This window comes from Melanaphis sacchari, unplaced genomic scaffold (assembly GCF_002803265.2).
Source record: "Melanaphis sacchari strain LSU unplaced genomic scaffold, SCAv2.0 Contig156_pilon_pilon, whole genome shotgun sequence".
NCBI classification, from domain to species: domain Eukaryota; kingdom Metazoa; phylum Arthropoda; class Insecta; order Hemiptera; family Aphididae; genus Melanaphis; species Melanaphis sacchari.
In genome coordinates, this window is record NW_020270698.1 from 38066 (window position 1) to 56529 (window position 18464).

At 22.9% G+C, this 18464-nt stretch overlaps 1 protein-coding gene across 3 annotated transcripts; it reads right to left on the reverse strand.

The window, feature by feature from the left end:
- Positions 1-702: 702 nt before the first annotated feature.
- On the reverse strand, positions 703-17919 carry LOC112592090 (ABC transporter G family member 23-like). 3 transcript variants are annotated; one of them, XM_025336069.1, is made up of 16 exons: positions 17829-17919; positions 6143-6299; positions 5899-6031; positions 3942-4096; positions 3755-3862; positions 3419-3509; positions 3217-3354; positions 2988-3115; positions 2712-2919; positions 2369-2546; positions 2188-2309; positions 2022-2095; positions 1526-1614; positions 1283-1459; positions 1054-1140; positions 763-992 (listed from the first exon to the last, which is right to left on the reverse strand). In XM_025336069.1, exons 2-16 carry the CDS (start codon positions 6283-6285, stop codon positions 763-765), a joined length of 2061 nt encoding a protein of 686 aa, XP_025191854.1. In that variant the 5' UTR covers positions 6286-6299; positions 17829-17919. The 3 variants fall into 3 exon arrangements, with proteins under 3 accessions (XP_025191855.1, XP_025191854.1, XP_025191853.1); XM_025336068.1 differs by lacking the exon at positions 17829-17919 and adding an exon at positions 14109-14291; XM_025336070.1 differs by lacking the exon at positions 17829-17919 and having other exon boundaries at positions 703-992; positions 6143-6285.
- Between the last annotated feature and the right edge of the window lie 545 nt (positions 17920-18464).

Sequence of the window (18464 nt, forward strand, 5' to 3'; positions counted from 1 at the left end):
GACAATAGTAGTAGTGCATTACTAATTAGTTATAGTATTATGCAGTAAGTAGGTAAATCATTAAAATTTGCTACTACTATCGTTGTAATCGCTGTTGCATTTACATGGTAGTGGCAGTACAGTCTATTGGTTATTTTATTTTTTCGTGCTCTTATTTATTGTTTTTATTTTTATAAAATATATATTTATATAATATAGGTGTTAGGTATAAACTTTCTACATTGTTAATAATATTAATATACTGTATACCATCAACACGTCATAAAGCATGATATCAATTTTTTTCTATGTAACTATATTTAGTATATTTAGGTAGGCACATATTACTGTGTAGGTAGTTCACTAATTATTATTTATTACTAAAATATTGTAATTGACACCCATGTCTATTGTATATAATTAACCAAATCCTTATAAATAAATTTAATAAAATTAGAGAAATTGGTAGTACCTATTTCATAGAATATAATACATATTTTAGACATTAGAGTATTATACGAATGATTGAAAAAGTGATGTAGTTGAATTCATATTTAATGATGAATTAAAACTCAATTTAGTAGTTATTTATTTTGTTTTATAATTAAAAACCATATTTGATAACATTTAGAATATAAATAATTATAGGTATGTATTGTTTAAAAACTAAAAATTATAAACTTAGTTATTTATGTCTTAAATTATATTTACATATAACTAATTTACTTAAATACAGAGTTACAATACGCTGATTAATATTAAATAAATTACAACAGGTGTTTTTCATTTTTTCGCTTTAATACCTTGTTTTAACTTGAGACTTAACATTAAAAATAAAATCGCAACTAATATCCAAATAAATATTGATATAAATCCTTGTATAACTATTGGTTGAGATAATCCCCAATTTCTTGCAGTCATTTGTCTAAATGCGTCAACTGATAAAGTTAACGGGAAAAAAAGACTTACTTTTTTTAATATTGGATCCATGGCTTCTAATGGCCACATAATACCTGAATTAAAATATAAATATAAATAATTTTTTTAATCTTAAGTTTATTTACAAAAACTTACCACATAAGAATACTTGTGACATAACCAAAAATACTCCAAAGAACGTAGTGATTTTCTCTTCATCAAAAGTAATACTCGCTGTAAAACCTATAATGCAGTATAAGTATATCAAATTAAAATATTAATATAAAAACCACCACTCAAACTATGTGAGTATTTAAATTAAATATTTTTTATAAATTAATGCATAATCTGAAATTTAATTTGTATATAAAATGTATTTATTTACCCAAAAATGTCCCACATATTCCTTGTAAGAACACCATTAGAAAAGGGGTAATCCATACACATAAGAATGGATGGTCGAACACAATGTATTGTAATACGAAAACTGTGGTAGTTTGAATGATTAACATTATAATTTGTACTACCAATTGCGAAATAATAACTTCGAGAATGGTGAGTCCTGTTCAAAAATACATTTGATTTCAATTAAAAAGTAATCTAATGTGTTAAATGTATTTATATTTACCTGAAGAAAGACTCCTATCAATTAAACCACTATTTTTTTCCATACTAATTGATAACGATGTGAACAGGAATGTCAAGTATAATTCCAATCTAAAACATTTTTAAAACTTGGTTTAAGTCGAACACTAGAAAATATACGAATCTTAGATAAGTCACATTCTACTAGTTCAGAAGATGACATTAAATTCAAAAGCATTTTAAATTTTCTTTGTAGCTTCAAACATAAATTATTAGAAAAGTACAGATTTTAGACATTTCTATCAATACTATCACTTTTTGTTTTAGTGGTGTTTGAAAAAATTTAGAAATTAAAATTTCCTACCTATAAGATGATTGATGAGTTATTATGAATTTGTGATGTATCATGCATGATTTTTATAGACTCCTTACTACTACAAAAATGATGTTCTAAAAAATGTATATACTAGTCAGTAATTACAGTTAATTACATAAATTAGAATAAATAATATAAATTTACATGTTGACTTTTAACATACATGGATATTACTGCTGCAGCTCCATAATGTGACATATTAATGTCATATAATTGTCCAAATACAGGTGGCATCAACTAAAATAACATATTTGGTTTTATTGTATTTCAATCTAAATAAAATGTTAATGATTTTTGATAAATTAATGTTTAGTATATTATATTCTTACTGTTATTGGTACTGGATCTAACGTTGTAGTTACTGTAGTTTTATTACATTTTTCAAAAGCGTGAGTAAGACTTTTATAACTTTGATGTAATTTTCCTTGGATTATTGTTTTTAATACATAGTCTGAAATAAAAATGGATTAATTTTTTTTGTATAATATAATTCAAACATTATGATATTACTTGACATATCCAATGATGCTTTTACGGCGGATTCTTCTATATCATTTGAACTCATTTTTGATGGATCACCAAATTTCAAACCGATCATATCAGTAAAATTTTTTTCAAATGTTACGAAACCCCACGTAAAACCATATTCTGCGTCTTGTCTTGCTAAGTTCTCATCGTTATATTTTTTCTGCCATTATTATATCATTTTATTAGATTCTTTTTAAGATTGATTAAAATAAAGAAAATATAGGTATTTTTATTTCAAGAAATAATATTTAAATATAATTTTTAAAATAATTAACTATTTAAAAGATAAAATATTTTAAATTATAAAATGTAATATATTAATTACCAACGTAAAATCATGTTTTTCCATTTCTTTCATAAATTTGCAACTTAGTGGGATTTCTTCATCACATAAATCAAACGATTTATATGAGCAATGTGAAGGATTTTCATAGTTGACAATTCCTACATTGAGAGGTTGTGGGACATGTCCAATGGTTAAATTATAAATCAATATAGTGAAAATTGGTAAGAGACAAACAAAGACTATTATTCTAAAATAAACATTTGGCGCATTTTAATTTAAATATTGAATATTTTATTGTAGTATAATTATACTAACGTCCAATTCTTGACGCTCCAATACCAATGTTTCAATAATTGAGCTTTGAACCGTATTAGCGAAAATAGTGATGATTTTTCCAGTGACGTCGTAGGTGGTTGTAGTATGGATTTTCTTCTTGGTTGTTCCTAAAAGGTTATATTACTGTATTAGTAAATATATGATATATTATACAAACATAATATGTAATGTATTCTACACTATTAAGTTCAAATCTATTTTACTCAACTATTATTTCTGTATTAACTGAAGTTTGCTTTTGACTGAGTATTAAAAAAGCACTTTCAAGTGTATCGGCATTACAAGATGCCATAATTTCCAGTGGAGGTGATTCAGATAGTAAAACGCCTTTTCTCATTAAGCCTATCTGAATATAAATTGAATTTAAAATCATAGATATTTAATTACAAATGTATCATTAATATATTTACTGTATTTGCAAGTCGTGCTTCTTCAATGTAATGCGTTGTGATAATTATAGTTTTTCCACGGTTTGTTAAATCTTGTAAATACTCCCATATGCTAAATAGTTATACATTTGTATAAAAGTTAAGTATATAAATATGTAACTATTTAATTAATTAATTTTTTATAGCATAAATATTAAATTATTGTCAGAAATAGTCAACGTGAAAAGAATGGATGATTTCTTGTTAAATTTTAATAAGTTTGTAATTGTGTTTATGACAATGATTTAATAAGATTAACGATTTCACCAATAGCTAAATATACTTAATTGTTTACCATTTAGTATATTTATATCTTACCTAGCACTAATGATTGGATCGAGTCCAACTGTAGGTTCATCCAATATCAACAAACTAGGGTCGTGCAAAAGAGCAGTACACAGGGAGAACCTTCTTTGTTGTCCACCGCTATAAATTATTGTTAATATTATATTATTAATATGAAATCAAATGTTTATTATGCTTATATTTTTTTTTCTAAAGTTACCTCATTGAACCGAATTGAGTCTCAGCCGATGGCATTTCCATTAAACTTATCAACTTTTTACCTTTATCGACAATATCTTTATAAGACATTTCGTACAAAGACCCAAAATAATGAAAAGTTTCTAGTATGTTAAATTCGTCGTAAAGTGCTAAGTCCTAAATTAAAATATATTAGTATATTAAAATATAAGTTTAAATAATAGTCATATAGATAATATTAATAAATATTAATTATAAGTTTACCTATTTTTCTAGTACTTACGTAGGTAAAAAATAATTAATTTTGCAGTATATAAATATCAGTTGACTCATTTAATGTAACATTATTTGAAAAAAAAAAAACTGTTAACATTTGAAAATATATTACATAATATTAAGTCGTTAAAAGTAAAATTTTTCTAAAAAATATTTTTATTTTTACCATTTTTTTATTATTACTTTTAAATTTCTAATTCCTTAAATAAATAAAAAAAAGCAAAATACTTTTTGAAGTACCTACTTTGATACATAAAAATTAAATTTTGGACAAACTGTTTATGACTTATAATTATTTAAAATTACCTAAAAAGTATCTAGTATAGGAATATTCCAAAAAATGTTGGCTCTTTATGCTGCTTATCTAAACGTTGAATACGTATTTGTAAACGTATATTATTTTGTATTTGTCTGAATTTAATTTTTATAAAATCGGTTTACTCCTGATAATATTCTATTTTGTAATATAACGTCAAAATATTTTTATCGTTCAAAAAGTAAAAAAAAATAAAAATGCTAAGAAATAATTTTTCTCAAAAATGTTGTTAAGTAACGACTTACAACTATGTAAAAGAAATATTTTCAAAAACCCTTATATTTTATGAAATAAAGAGTATCTTACATTACATGAATCACCTCGTACCTATATCGCGTTAACAAATCTACCGTCATATTGTTTACTCATTATTGATAAGGATATACTAGGTAATACTTAAATTATTAAATTATAAATATTATCAAGTATAAATCCTATGTGTATTTAATTATGTATCAAATTTATTGTAATATGTTCAGAATAGTGTAGCTTTACTAAAGTCGCTGATAATAACAATACGTTACATTGAAGAGTAATGTATATACAATATAATATATTAGTAATTAACACAAGCTATTCATTATATTAAATCAACGATACGTAAATAAAACAGCTGATAAACGGATAAAATATTTAATTTGATAAAAGTCACGGCAATAGCTAGGGAGATAATTTGCCAAGAATTAAGACAGAGATTTATTGTTTATAGAAATGTAAACGTATGAAGTATGTAGTTATTTAATTGTTCAAAAAATTACTGTTTTATTGCCATTAGTTAGTACGTACACCACTCGATAGTAGAGTATAAGATATTGAGATACGAGAAGCTCAACGTCATAGAATAATATTCTATTTTAGATTCAGAATAGCTATTTCTTTAATCTATTCACACTTCACACTGTATTTTGCCTCTGGACACTTTTATATGTAGCTATTCTATTGTCTACGGTATGTTAGTATTAACTTTAAAGTTTCCTAATAATAATAAAAATAATGTAATATGTACGAAAAACAAATTTAATACTATAATAATTAATGACACCACAAATACATTATTTTGTCAAAAAAAAAAAAATTAATGTTATATTGTGTAATAACACGATTACAATAGAGGGGGTGTCAAAATTTGTAATAATTATTATAAAAGCCAGTGGCTAGTTAAAAATTGCGAAACATTTTTTGATTGTGACTCTGCGTATTATAATATCTAAAATCTAGAATTTTATATTCACGAGGTTATGAGGAGTATACTGCAAAATCAATCTGAATTTTTCTTCACATACCCACTAGGTCACAACTCACATTTATGTTTAATTATGTAATTCTGTTATTATCCGTCATATTTTTATTAATTGTATTGTGGTCTTTATAATAGTTTTGTAATTACCTGTGGCATGTAACCTATTTCTTTTTTCTTTTTTACAGAAAGTTGTATGTGTCCAGAGTCCAATCTACCTCGGCCAATAATACAAGAAAGTAATGTTGTTTTGCCGCATCCGCTTGGTCCCAGTAAGCCATATCTATTGAGTAAAATTTAATACAATAATATTAAATAATTAAAAAATAAGTTTTCAAGCACCAATAAGTAATAAAAACAAAAATGAATAAAAAAAAACTATATAAAAACTTACATTGTTCCCTTTTTTACATTCATGTTAAATCCATTTAATACAATGATCGATGAGTTGTATGCTTTATACGCATCAGTTATTTTAACTGCTAAATTGACGTCACTATTAGCTTCATGTACATGATCGAGATTGATTTCTTCCATCTTTAGATTTTAAACTATTAAAAAGAAAAAAATTATCAGTATATATAAGGTATTAAGCTAATGTTTCAGAATCATTACAGCATCAATAATAATATTAAAAAGTGTGGATAATACACAATGTGTCAAAAATAATAATTATAAAAAACATTAAGTTGTATTATCATTTATTTCATACGCCTTAATTAAATTAAAAATAATAGCAAACAATATTTTCAATATTTTTTAGAATTAACGTATCTAACGTTAAACCTTTACCTTGTCTAATATAGCAATATTCATAATTTATTTTCAAATTGATCAATGTATTTAGTGGTTGACTTACCTCCATAACACGTAATAATTTTTTTATTAAATATAACATATAATTACACATACTTCATGTTTATTTTTAAATTTACTTACCTATATTATTATACATTAAAACAAGTTACGTTTATATTCTCATATTCAATACATAATAAGATAATGTTATTTATTTGAATACTTTGTATAAGTACGGATCAATAGGAAATGATTCATAACCGGTTTGTTTTTTTTTTTGTCGTTAAAAAAAAATATATATATAGCAATGAACACTCACATGCATATACCTATACTCTAAACGTACCACGTACCTATTTAGTTAATTTGACCTAAATTTATTAGGAAATTAAAATTGCTAAACTTTTAGAAATTTTAGATTATTTGTAAAAAAAAAAAAAACTGGAATAACGATGAAAATTATTTTATTTAAATAATTTAATTTTAGTTAACAATATCTAAGACTCTTAAGTATTTTGGGTGTTAAACGGAAACTGATGATAATAATAAAGAGGAATGTTAATATTTTAATCAAATAAAGCAAAACTATGTTTTTCAATATTCATTTTAGTTATGAAAATAATAATTAATAGTGTGTTTTTACATGACATTAAATATTAGAAATAATGCATTCTTAACCGGTATGGTAATAATTATTATGGTGATCTTGTGCAGTTATTACGATGTATTAGTAATTTTATGATTATTGATTACTCGTTTATCCGGTTTATCATATAATATTATCCCTTTTCTTTGTACCAACAGTCTATACTGATACTGATCAACCATTCGCTTTGTATCACCTATAAAAAATAGCAGTTAAAGCTCCAAAATCTCTCAGTCGCAAATTCGTGAAGATCAAGGTTATGTCTGGTTGCTGAATAATGAAACCGACAGACCTTAGATTTTCATGTTGTGTTATTTAAATATGCTAGTTCCTAGTTTTAATAAATAATTCCTGATTCTCATAAAGATTATTGGCTGTTGCGCTGTAGTGATTTTTAATATTATATTGTAATTTACGCGTTTATTCATTATTAGTAACATTTTATAGGTTATACCTACTAGAAGTAATTTAACGATTTACTTATTATGTACCTAAATTTATTGAATAAAATGTGATTTTTTTACTCTGGGAACAAATACTTTTTTGATAAGAATTATTAGTTTTGTTGGAAATTATTTTTTTAGAAAATATTTATTATACATAATGTTCTAACACGTTTTAATAACGATGTGATTACCGTTAAAATAATAATAAATCTATACAAATGTAACTTTTCGCAGTACATAGAGTGATTCTTTTATCAAACTACACTCATTATTTTAAAATCTATTAACTTTTTTGAGAAAATTTTATTTTTGTAATTTCCAGTTGAAATAAAACAATAAAATTTATTTTTATTTTTATCGTTATAATTTTTAAGTGTTTTAATTTTTTGAATGACAACAAATATTTTTAATTTCATACTCCGAAGCAAAATATTTTTCGGAGTATTTCGACGTATAAAAAATCAAAATTTGGACAAGTAGTTTATAAGTTATAAGTATTTAAAGTTTTGATGAGGGGAGTAAGTAGACATTTTCCGGGGATATATATTTTAAAAAGTTAAGAGATTTTAAAATAATTAATGTAATTTCAAGTTTGATAAAAGAATAGCCCAATATAAATGTAAATAACTGGATATATTATTTCTAGAAAAAGAGATTAGATAGATGGCGCTTATTATTTTGTATTATTTGTGTTTTTTCGCTTGTAATTTTTCTTTTTATTAATTATCATTTTTTGTTTATTATTACATATTGTGTTAAAAATTTACTTATAACTTAACATAGGAAGTCAATTCATGACATTATGTGTTATAGATTAAATGAGTATCCAAAATTAATAAATTCAGCCTAATTCAATTATGAATTGTCCCTTTTCCTACTGTATATAATTATGTAAGTATCAATAATATTTATTACGTACGTATAAGTTGTATATGGCTATGAGATCTATACGGGTATACGTATACCACCGATTACCGAAACGTTTTTATATTTGTATTTGTATACAGTACTTATTTAAGTATTTTAACATTTATTTAGACATTAAGCTATCATTATAATTTAGTTTATCTATTACATTCATATAATATATATATATATAAATATAATTTTTATCATTATCATTGTCATGTTATATGATTGTAATTATATTGATTAAATTATTATTATTACATATTACTTGTATTTATTTACATTGATAAATTCTATCACCAATAATTAATATATTTTAGTTAAGTTTAAATTTGTATAAAATACAATTTCTTTATGCTTTTATTTTTTGCATTTCATTCGTAAATACAAAAACTGTTTTTTAATATATTTTAAACAAAAGTTAACTGTGAATATTTAAAATGACAAAATAAAATTGTGTTTCAAATAAGAATCCTGAACTATTCATATACGTGTAATTAAAACGTGTCTGCTCTCGAAATGCTATATACAATTATATTGTACAATATATTGTGATATAAATATAAATAATATTTTATAACCGGCTTTAAATTTGAAACTGGTGAACTACTGTCTTATAATAACTTCCTGTATCTATTCTTTTAACATTATCATAATTCATACATATTAATAAAGTTTAATATATATCATGTTTCTTATATTTAAATTTAGTTTTTTTTTTTTTTAATAGAAGTATGCAGATCCAGAAATTGAGCAATTAATACAGCATATTTTAATTTAATACTAATTTATACATATATATATGTACATGACATTTTAAAAATAAAAATATTTAAGTTGTTCTCCTGTACTTTTTCATAATTTATCTGCAATATTACGATAACCTATTCATTTTGTTTTTGTTAACAATTTAAATACAATATTATATATTAAATCGACCAAAATATAAAAAAAGTACTATAGGTAAAAATAATTGATATAATAATATTATGAAAATAACATATTTTTTACTTAAGCTGATAATTTTTTAGTAGGTATAAACGGAATATAGTATTAAAATTATTATAATAATTATTTCTTTCTCTATAAGGTTACATTTTATTTTATTTAATTTTTCATTGATATATAATATTATACAGTATATGATGTTTATTATTTATTCAATATTGAATTTTATTAACTAGGTAATCTTTAACAATAATTTATACATTTAAATTCAACTAATTAAATAAAATTATATACTATTAGGTACTATTTTGTAATATGTGTACATAGTAAGTTTTTAAAATATTATTCGATATATTTAATATCCTATTATACTGTGGGAGTTACCTGTTTCCGCCAAAAAAAAGACGTTTCCACCAAAAAACTTTGGAAACTAATAGTTTTAATTTTTAAGCAACATATTTTGTGGTAAGTATAAAATATAGTATTTTAATATGTAGGTAATAGTAATGCCATTTGTAAACAATTGCGAAGATCATAAGTACAACAATACAAACAACGACAATTTTCAATAATTGTTGATAATCATTATTTATCGATAACGGAAGGAAGCACAAACTGTATTATAGTTTAATTATGATTCGCACACAATAATTATTTGACAAATGTTAAATTCTTATATTTTGATTCAGTATCTGTTCTGTTTATTAAACAGTTAATAACGTTCTTAAAACAGGATTTGTTGTAAGCAAAAGAGGATACGTCAAAAACATAATATATAACATAACTCGGTGGGGATGTTTAATGAAAAATTGTACAGCCAGTATTTTGGAAAAAGAAAATGTAATACTTGAAACGTAAGATGCAATTGTATACGATTCCCAAATAATAATTGACGGAAACGTCTTTTAACAAAAATAAATTTTGGCGGAAATGAGCTATGCTCTATATTGTACCTATTCAATTGTATAATTCATGTTTTCAAAACATATTGTATTAGATTATTTTATTGAAGTTTGGACTAAATAGTAGATAGTGTAAAAAATTATTTTTAATTAATATTTAATTTAAACGATTCCATTATTACGAAATACTTCTGCGGTTATAGATATACTTTAATATTATGGTATGAGCAAAGCGTATTTTATCTTCGAGTTACCATATTATATTTTGAAGGTGAACTCCTTTTTGATTGTTGTCACGAAGCCGGACAAAGAATTTTACTTTTCAGTCTTTAGTAAGTGGATTACGACTAAAGGGTTTAATGTGAAGTCATAATAATAACGATCTTTTGAATTTGTAAAAATACTGTTTTTCGTTGATTAAATAGGTTTAAGAATTTATTTTGATTTGAAAATAACACATTTAACAAATCCAAATGTATTTAAAATATATTAAAATATACAGTTTATGGTTTTTTACCATTCATATTTATCAAGGATTAATTTATTTCTGCTCATAGTAGGTATATGTATTTCATAATCGTAACATGTAAAATAAATAAATACACATTTTTGTCGAACAAATGTAAGCATTAATTAAATAAAAAGCATGTTGCCTTATTTTAAATGTGTAAAATTTAATAATAGATATATAGTTGGTTTAACAATTATTAGTGATTCATATTATTGTAAATAATATATTTTAAGAACCCATGGATCCATGTATTTACTTGATTTGCGGAAATTGACTCGGGCAACTCATGAGTGGAATGTTGTTTAAGTTGTCGGTAGGTTATTACAATAATCGGTATTCTTATTGAAAAGTGGGGATATTTCTTTTATTTCCTGATTCCTATGATATGATTACTCTTTATAATTTGCAAAATCTTATAGAATAGTTGTTTCATTATTAACCAGTTGTGCGCAATTTTTTTATTACGTATTTACTATTTAAAAATAATATATTTTGCTCGAACACGATTAATAATTAATTAAATAAATTAAAATGTTATTAATTTCTTATTGAAATGATTAAAAATGTGGTAGGTACAATAAATAAATAAAATAATCAAATTATTATTATACTCAATACCTAGAATGAATTAAAATGAGTTTTAATTTTACAAATTAACTGGATTTTGTTTTAGTATTAAACCTAATTTAAATACTAATTATAATTGCTACTTATTTATATTTACAGTAATATTTTGTTAAATAAATCTTGCTTATTAATAATATAATTTTAATTTATAAATTATATTTAATGATTATACATTTGCTATAAATCTCTGTGAGTTCATTCTTTATAGGACTCATAAATTTCATTATAATCGCAATAATAAAATGAGTTAAGTTCAATGATCCTACAGTAAAGTTTATTTTCATTATATGATCATTATTACCTAAGGATTAAGGAACAACATAAATAAATTATTCTATTATGTCGTGATTATAAGGTTATTTTATCAAATTAAAAATGTAAGCATATTATTATGTTAATAGCAAATTATTAAACGTTGTTAGTGTAATTAATATTACTCTTTTTTTGGTTTTAGTTAAACAATCAACTAAATTATTGGTTATTTAATGTAATTTTTGTCATAATTATAAAATAATGTTTAAAGTCCGATACTTCTGCTGAATTAAAAAAAAAAAAATTAAAACTTGAGTGTCTAATTTTTTGGTACGGTTTTTAAATAAGTCGATAACTAAATGCATATATTTACTCCATTAATTTAGGTTTTTAAACAATTATTTAGATATATATGACAAATATCTATCTAGTATAAGTAATATTTTATTATAAATTTATCATTACCTTAAATTGTTGTTTAAAATAAACTAAAGTTTCTGTATTGATTATAACATTTTTATTACACTTGCTTCTGAACCATTCAATATACACAGTTCCAAAAATATATTAAAAAAACCTATTTATTTTAATTATTGACCTTATACCTTATATTTACTTTAAAACATTTATATATTTAACAATCCAAATCATAGTAAATTAAATACTATATACTCACTAATTTTTAGTAACCGCATTAGCCTTATTTTTCATAATTATTGTTATCAATTTGTTTGGTTATTTTATATTATTTTTGTTTATATTATTATTATTTTCATTATTAAAACTTCATAATTAATACAAAAATGCAATACGTTTTAGTGCAAAAGTGTGAATTCACCGAAGTGTAGAAAACACTTAAATTCACAACAAACTGTTACTATAGGTTTGATGATAACTATATTGTGAATACAGATTAATATTTCTGCTAACATTTGTAAAGATTATGGTACAGCTTACATTTAGCTATACATACAGAATAAATATATAAATGAACATGGATTAACTGTATAATTTTCATTCTTGGTTTCTTTAATAATTACTTGATTTCCTGTACGTCCTAGGGTTTTACCCACGTTCGTCCCACGTAATTATATTTTATAAACCTCTAATCTATCATACCTAATACCTATACATACAACGTAATTTTGTTATTGTAACTAAAAAAAATAACAACCATAATGACTTTAGAAATTATTTTTTACTTATTCTAGTATTATATTATATTATAGTTGTAATAGTGTAGTAAAGTTTTAGCTAAACATTTGATTTGTTAATTTGTATACATCATGTTGATACAGTGATGACTTGCTTAATATTATTCAATATTTGTTTATCATCTTAAAAAAGTTATATTATGCGTAAAATTATAAATTCAATAGATGTTATAAAAATATAATTTCAAATAATTAATAATTATTGTGATATATATTTTTAATACTATATAACCACTTTTATTAAAATATTTATTTATCAATATGTTAATAATTAATTTTAAATCAACAATTATTCTTTGTTTCTATGATTTATTTCTAAAAATGTTTTATAAACAGTTGGAAAATTAAAAATTTTAATTTCTATAAAAGTACTTTAATGTAAAATAAAGTTATGTAAAAAAATGTAAGTTAGGATAAAATGACTTGGTAATGAACTTTTTTAAAATATATGTACATATAATAGATGTGATCAAATAATGCAAAATATAAGCAATCAAAACTCATTTCGTTATTAATGTGTATTGTAGAAGTTACCCTTAAAATAATTATTTATAACTATTTTTAAGGTAATAGAGTAAAATTTTATTGTTTTTATACTATTATTTAAATATTTTAAGTTACCGTAATTGATTTTAAAAATGTTTATTGAAAACCTTTTCAATCATTGAATATTTTTCTTATTTATAAAGTTAAGTACAGCAAGTAGGATAGTAGTTTAAGTATTGTTATTATTAATTGGAATATCACTGTAGCAATTATCAAAATCAGTTATGTTATGAGTAAAATCAAAGAAATATTATTTCAGTTGTTAATACATTGAATATTTTTATTTTTATTTATTTTTTAAAACACAATTGGTATATCGGTACTATACCGATCTTGATATTTATAACTAGTTAAATTTATTTTTGGTGCACTTTTACAGTCCGTAAAAAATTATTTCACAAATAAATTGTCGAAAGAATATATAAACATAATATAGAAAAATCTAATTTGCTATGAATATGATTTGTTAATGTCTTTGATTATTAATTAAAATATGATTAAATAAAGTTTACATTTACTTGAAACCAATTCACTTTTATCTTATAATGTCAAATTGCTTACCTTATCCCTTGGATCAAAAAAATCGATTGAAGAGCAGAAAAATGAGCGTAAAATATAATATTTTTCTTATCAAAACAAACACATATTTTTGTTACGGTTACAATGTTAAGTCAAGTTCAGATTACTGAATGGTGTATCACACCGTGGTACGCGGTCACTGATACTAATTTTGTGGTCTGTGAGTACTGAGTAGAGCTGTTCAGTTTGAAAACATCATCCTATTGGCAGTAGAATAAACCAGTTTTACATTTTATTATTTCCATTGTGTCTGTTTGATTCAAGTTTTATAATATTTTCGAGAAAGGTAATTGTGTATGTAACATGTTTCCTATGCTATATGCGTAAGTAATGCATATTTTATACTGTATGTATAAAAATTGCATATATTATAAAATGTGGTGTATTTATATAACTATTCAAAAAATCTATATTCTGTGACCGATCTACTTATTAAGTTACAAGGACTTAACATTAAGGATGACATGTTTTTTTTGTTTTCTATTGTATGAAACTAAGTTATTTTTACAAGAAGACTAATTCTGTTAATGATTTATCTATTATAACGTAATTAATTATTGACAAAAAAATAAAAAATACAAGATCCTCACTGATTTATAAGCAAGAAGTATTTGTAACGAATCTTCTTTCATATTTCATGTAAAATACAGGTAAATACGATGGTCCTTGTGCGTTTTAACAAATTATTTTAGACAAAATTAGTATATTTTAACAAAGTCGATAAACGTATTTTTAATTGTCTAATACTCTGAAACGACCAAAAATCTCAATAATTATTTATATGTAAAAGGCAAAAACATTTATTTGAAATAATGATCAAATAATTATGACTTATAAGTATTTTGTAAGAGAATATTATATTATTATTAATAACTAAATTGAATATGAACCAAAGAAGTACATCTAAATTGCAGATTTTATTGAATTACATACACTTAATTTTAACAATGAGTAACTACATATAGTTCAGTCGTCTGTTTTAAAAAATTAGATTATGATTGTTTAAAATCTATACTGCGTAATTTTAACTCACCATAACTACTATTACATACACATAATTTATGGAATAAAATATTTTTTTTAAATTAAATTTTAAAAATTAATTATAAATATGCATGCTACCTTTAAATAGTAATATATTTTTTAAATAAATAAAATGGAGTTAGAGAACTATTGTTTTTACCATTATTTTGAGTATTTACATTTTTTTCTTGTAATGAATTCTTGATAAAACAGTTCAACAAAGTTTAAAATATTGCACATCTTTGCTTATATTATGATGTTGAAACAAATACTTCAAAGGTTAAGAAATTTTCCGACTACAAAAATTATTTTTTTACTTCATAAAAATAGATCGAGTCAAATGTTTGCTATTTATAAGAATTTAATTCATGTAATAAATCTGTCTCAACTTTATTATAAGTAGTAAGATTTTTAAAATAATTTTTAAACAGCTGGATGAACTTGAAATTTTTTATATGTAGCATATGTCATTAAAAGTGGATTTATGAATTTAATTTATCATAATTTAAACTAAATACTAAATTATTTAGTAACTAATTTTTAATGTTAAAATAGGTTATTTTTTTCAAAATTAACAATCAGTTTAATATTTAAATTACTTCGATAATTATATTTTACAACTACATCTAATAACATAGGTATACTTTAAAAAAAAATTTAGGATTTCGGTTTTTGAATTGTATTTTTATGAATAATAGAAGTAAAGTTTCTTACGATAAATATTCAAAACATTTTTTTTCTTTAAATTCTCATTTAAAGTAAATAATTATCATTATATTAAAAAAATTCCGTGAATCTTTTAAACTATAATTTTCGGCTTACTCTAATTATTACATCCAATAGTCAATACATATTTATTAATTATTACTGGTTAAATAAACTTGCATATTTATTTAAAATTGTACTTAATGTCGTATACAATGTAATTTAGTCCAGTGTGTATCACTTAAAATCAAGGCCCCCCCCACCCGCTAATTAAGATATTACCTAATTTTTATTGCATTTATTTAGATTTTAAATAGCGTCTTGGAGGGCGATAAGGAGGACTGATAACTGATAAGGTGACACTTGTAATATTAAAATAAATAAATAATTTTTTTTTACGATGTGATTTAAAAAACAGAATTTATGGTAAGTGTATTATTTTTCGCTGGCCCCCCCTGAGAAAAATGTCTGCGGGCGGCCTTGCTTAAAATCAATATTTTACCATTCAGAACTTACCTAATTTTGTATTCAATAAAAATAAAAATTGACACTATAACTCTCTTTTTATTTTAAGCTAATTTATAGAAAAATGGAAAACAATGTATTATTCCGTAACAATAACAACAAAAAACTTCATTGTAAAACTACTATAATCCTTGCTCTATTTTAGAAACAAACACAATTTTAGTTATTAGTTATTAGTTATTAGTCTTCCTGATAAGTAATAGCTCATATAGTTTCGTATTTCATAAACTACTATTGATAATATCTAAATTGAATAGCGTGCCTATGTTTGATTAAAATTAAATAAAACCTTAAGTTTAAAAAAACGGTCATATTATGACACCAACGTGTGAATAAACATTAGTTATTAGCAAATTACAAGGTCAAATTATTTTCTCATGTTTTTTTTTTTTTTTATATAACAACACAGTACACCTGCTTGATTAGTTTTTAAGTTCTTAGATAATTAAACGACCTTATAATAATAATAAAAAAAAGAGTTATGGTGTATGTATACTGTATACTGTATGAAAGATAATGACTGTTGAAGATATTATTTAGATGAGTACCTATAGGTTATATCCTTATAGGTAAAATAAACTATATCTATCTATTATTATTATTTGTTTATTTTATGATATTTTTAAAATTTTAATGATTGATTTTATTGATAATCATTATTATGGTGTAATAAAGTGTTCTTAATTTTATATATAGATTGAAAACGTAATAAAAATTGTGTTTTACAGGTAACGTATTTCTAATTTTTATTACAAAGATTGAACAATTGAATACAAGCTTATATATTATATTATAATATGATAAAATAAATTTATATGTTATTCTAACCAAACTAATTTAAAAAAAAAATAAAACCATCGAAAACATGTTTTGTAATGTAAGTAGTAGTTTAAAATTTGTAAAACACTGGAATTAATGATTTCCATTGTAAAATAAAAGAAAACACATTTGTTTTTTGCTAAAATGAGTAATTTTTAAGGATAAAAATAATTGTAGTACATTTTTATTTTGTTATTTAAAAAGTTGAAATTATCCTTATTATAAATAAATATTTACATATATATTAATTTTATATTGGCATGATGCGTTATTTATATAAACACACTCAACTGAAAACTATTTATGATTTAAATTATATAATTAAATGTTACTTAAATCTTATTTAGAACACTGTTGTAATGTTGTATTGAATACACTTTAAACATTTTTACTTCTAACTTTCATTTTTATTAGATAACTCAACATTTTAAAACACTATAAACTCTTGAACTCTAATCTAAATTTAACTTCATTGAAAAAGTTATTTTTTATAAAATTGATTTAAAACCCGTTTAAATAATTCATATCACTGTACCTATAAAATATATGGAATTTTTTTATTTTATCTTCCATATCATAGTTAATATGCGTATATTATATTAATAAAAATAAATATATATTTTTGCTTACCTTTCGGCAACTTTTCGACAATCTTAATTACAAATTATTAAAAAAAAAAAAAAATTCTTATTTAATTTTATAAATTAACATATTTTTTTGAAATTTGTAAGATTAAACAATTTTTATTCAAGCCTATATATATTTAAATATATATCTTATGATAACACACACACACACACACTTCTTAAACCTAGAATAATTAATATTTAATCATATATTATTATATTAATAAGTACACAAGATCATAAACAAAAACGCAAAATAGGTACCAAGTTCACGCAATGCGTATATGAACTTATCAGTGTCAAACGGCACTCTGTTTCTTAGTGAGTACTAAATTCTGTATATATACCTCGCAAACCTGCTGTACTTAGGTACATTAAATAAATTAGATTTATGAAAATTGGTAAAGTTGGTATAGGTTAATAATCATAATTATATACTAGACCATTGGTAAAAATATTGTTAATAAGAAAGGTGAAGTTCAAGGATACCAAGGACGATCGCAGAGGGTTATATCGAAGGGGGGAGCATATACTGTTGTGTATTATATATCTATGCTCGTGAGGTTATACTTAGACAATCTAAAGGTGGGGCAGAAACCTTAAACCAGAATGGTTTGAATTAGAGCTCAATCCCCTCCGT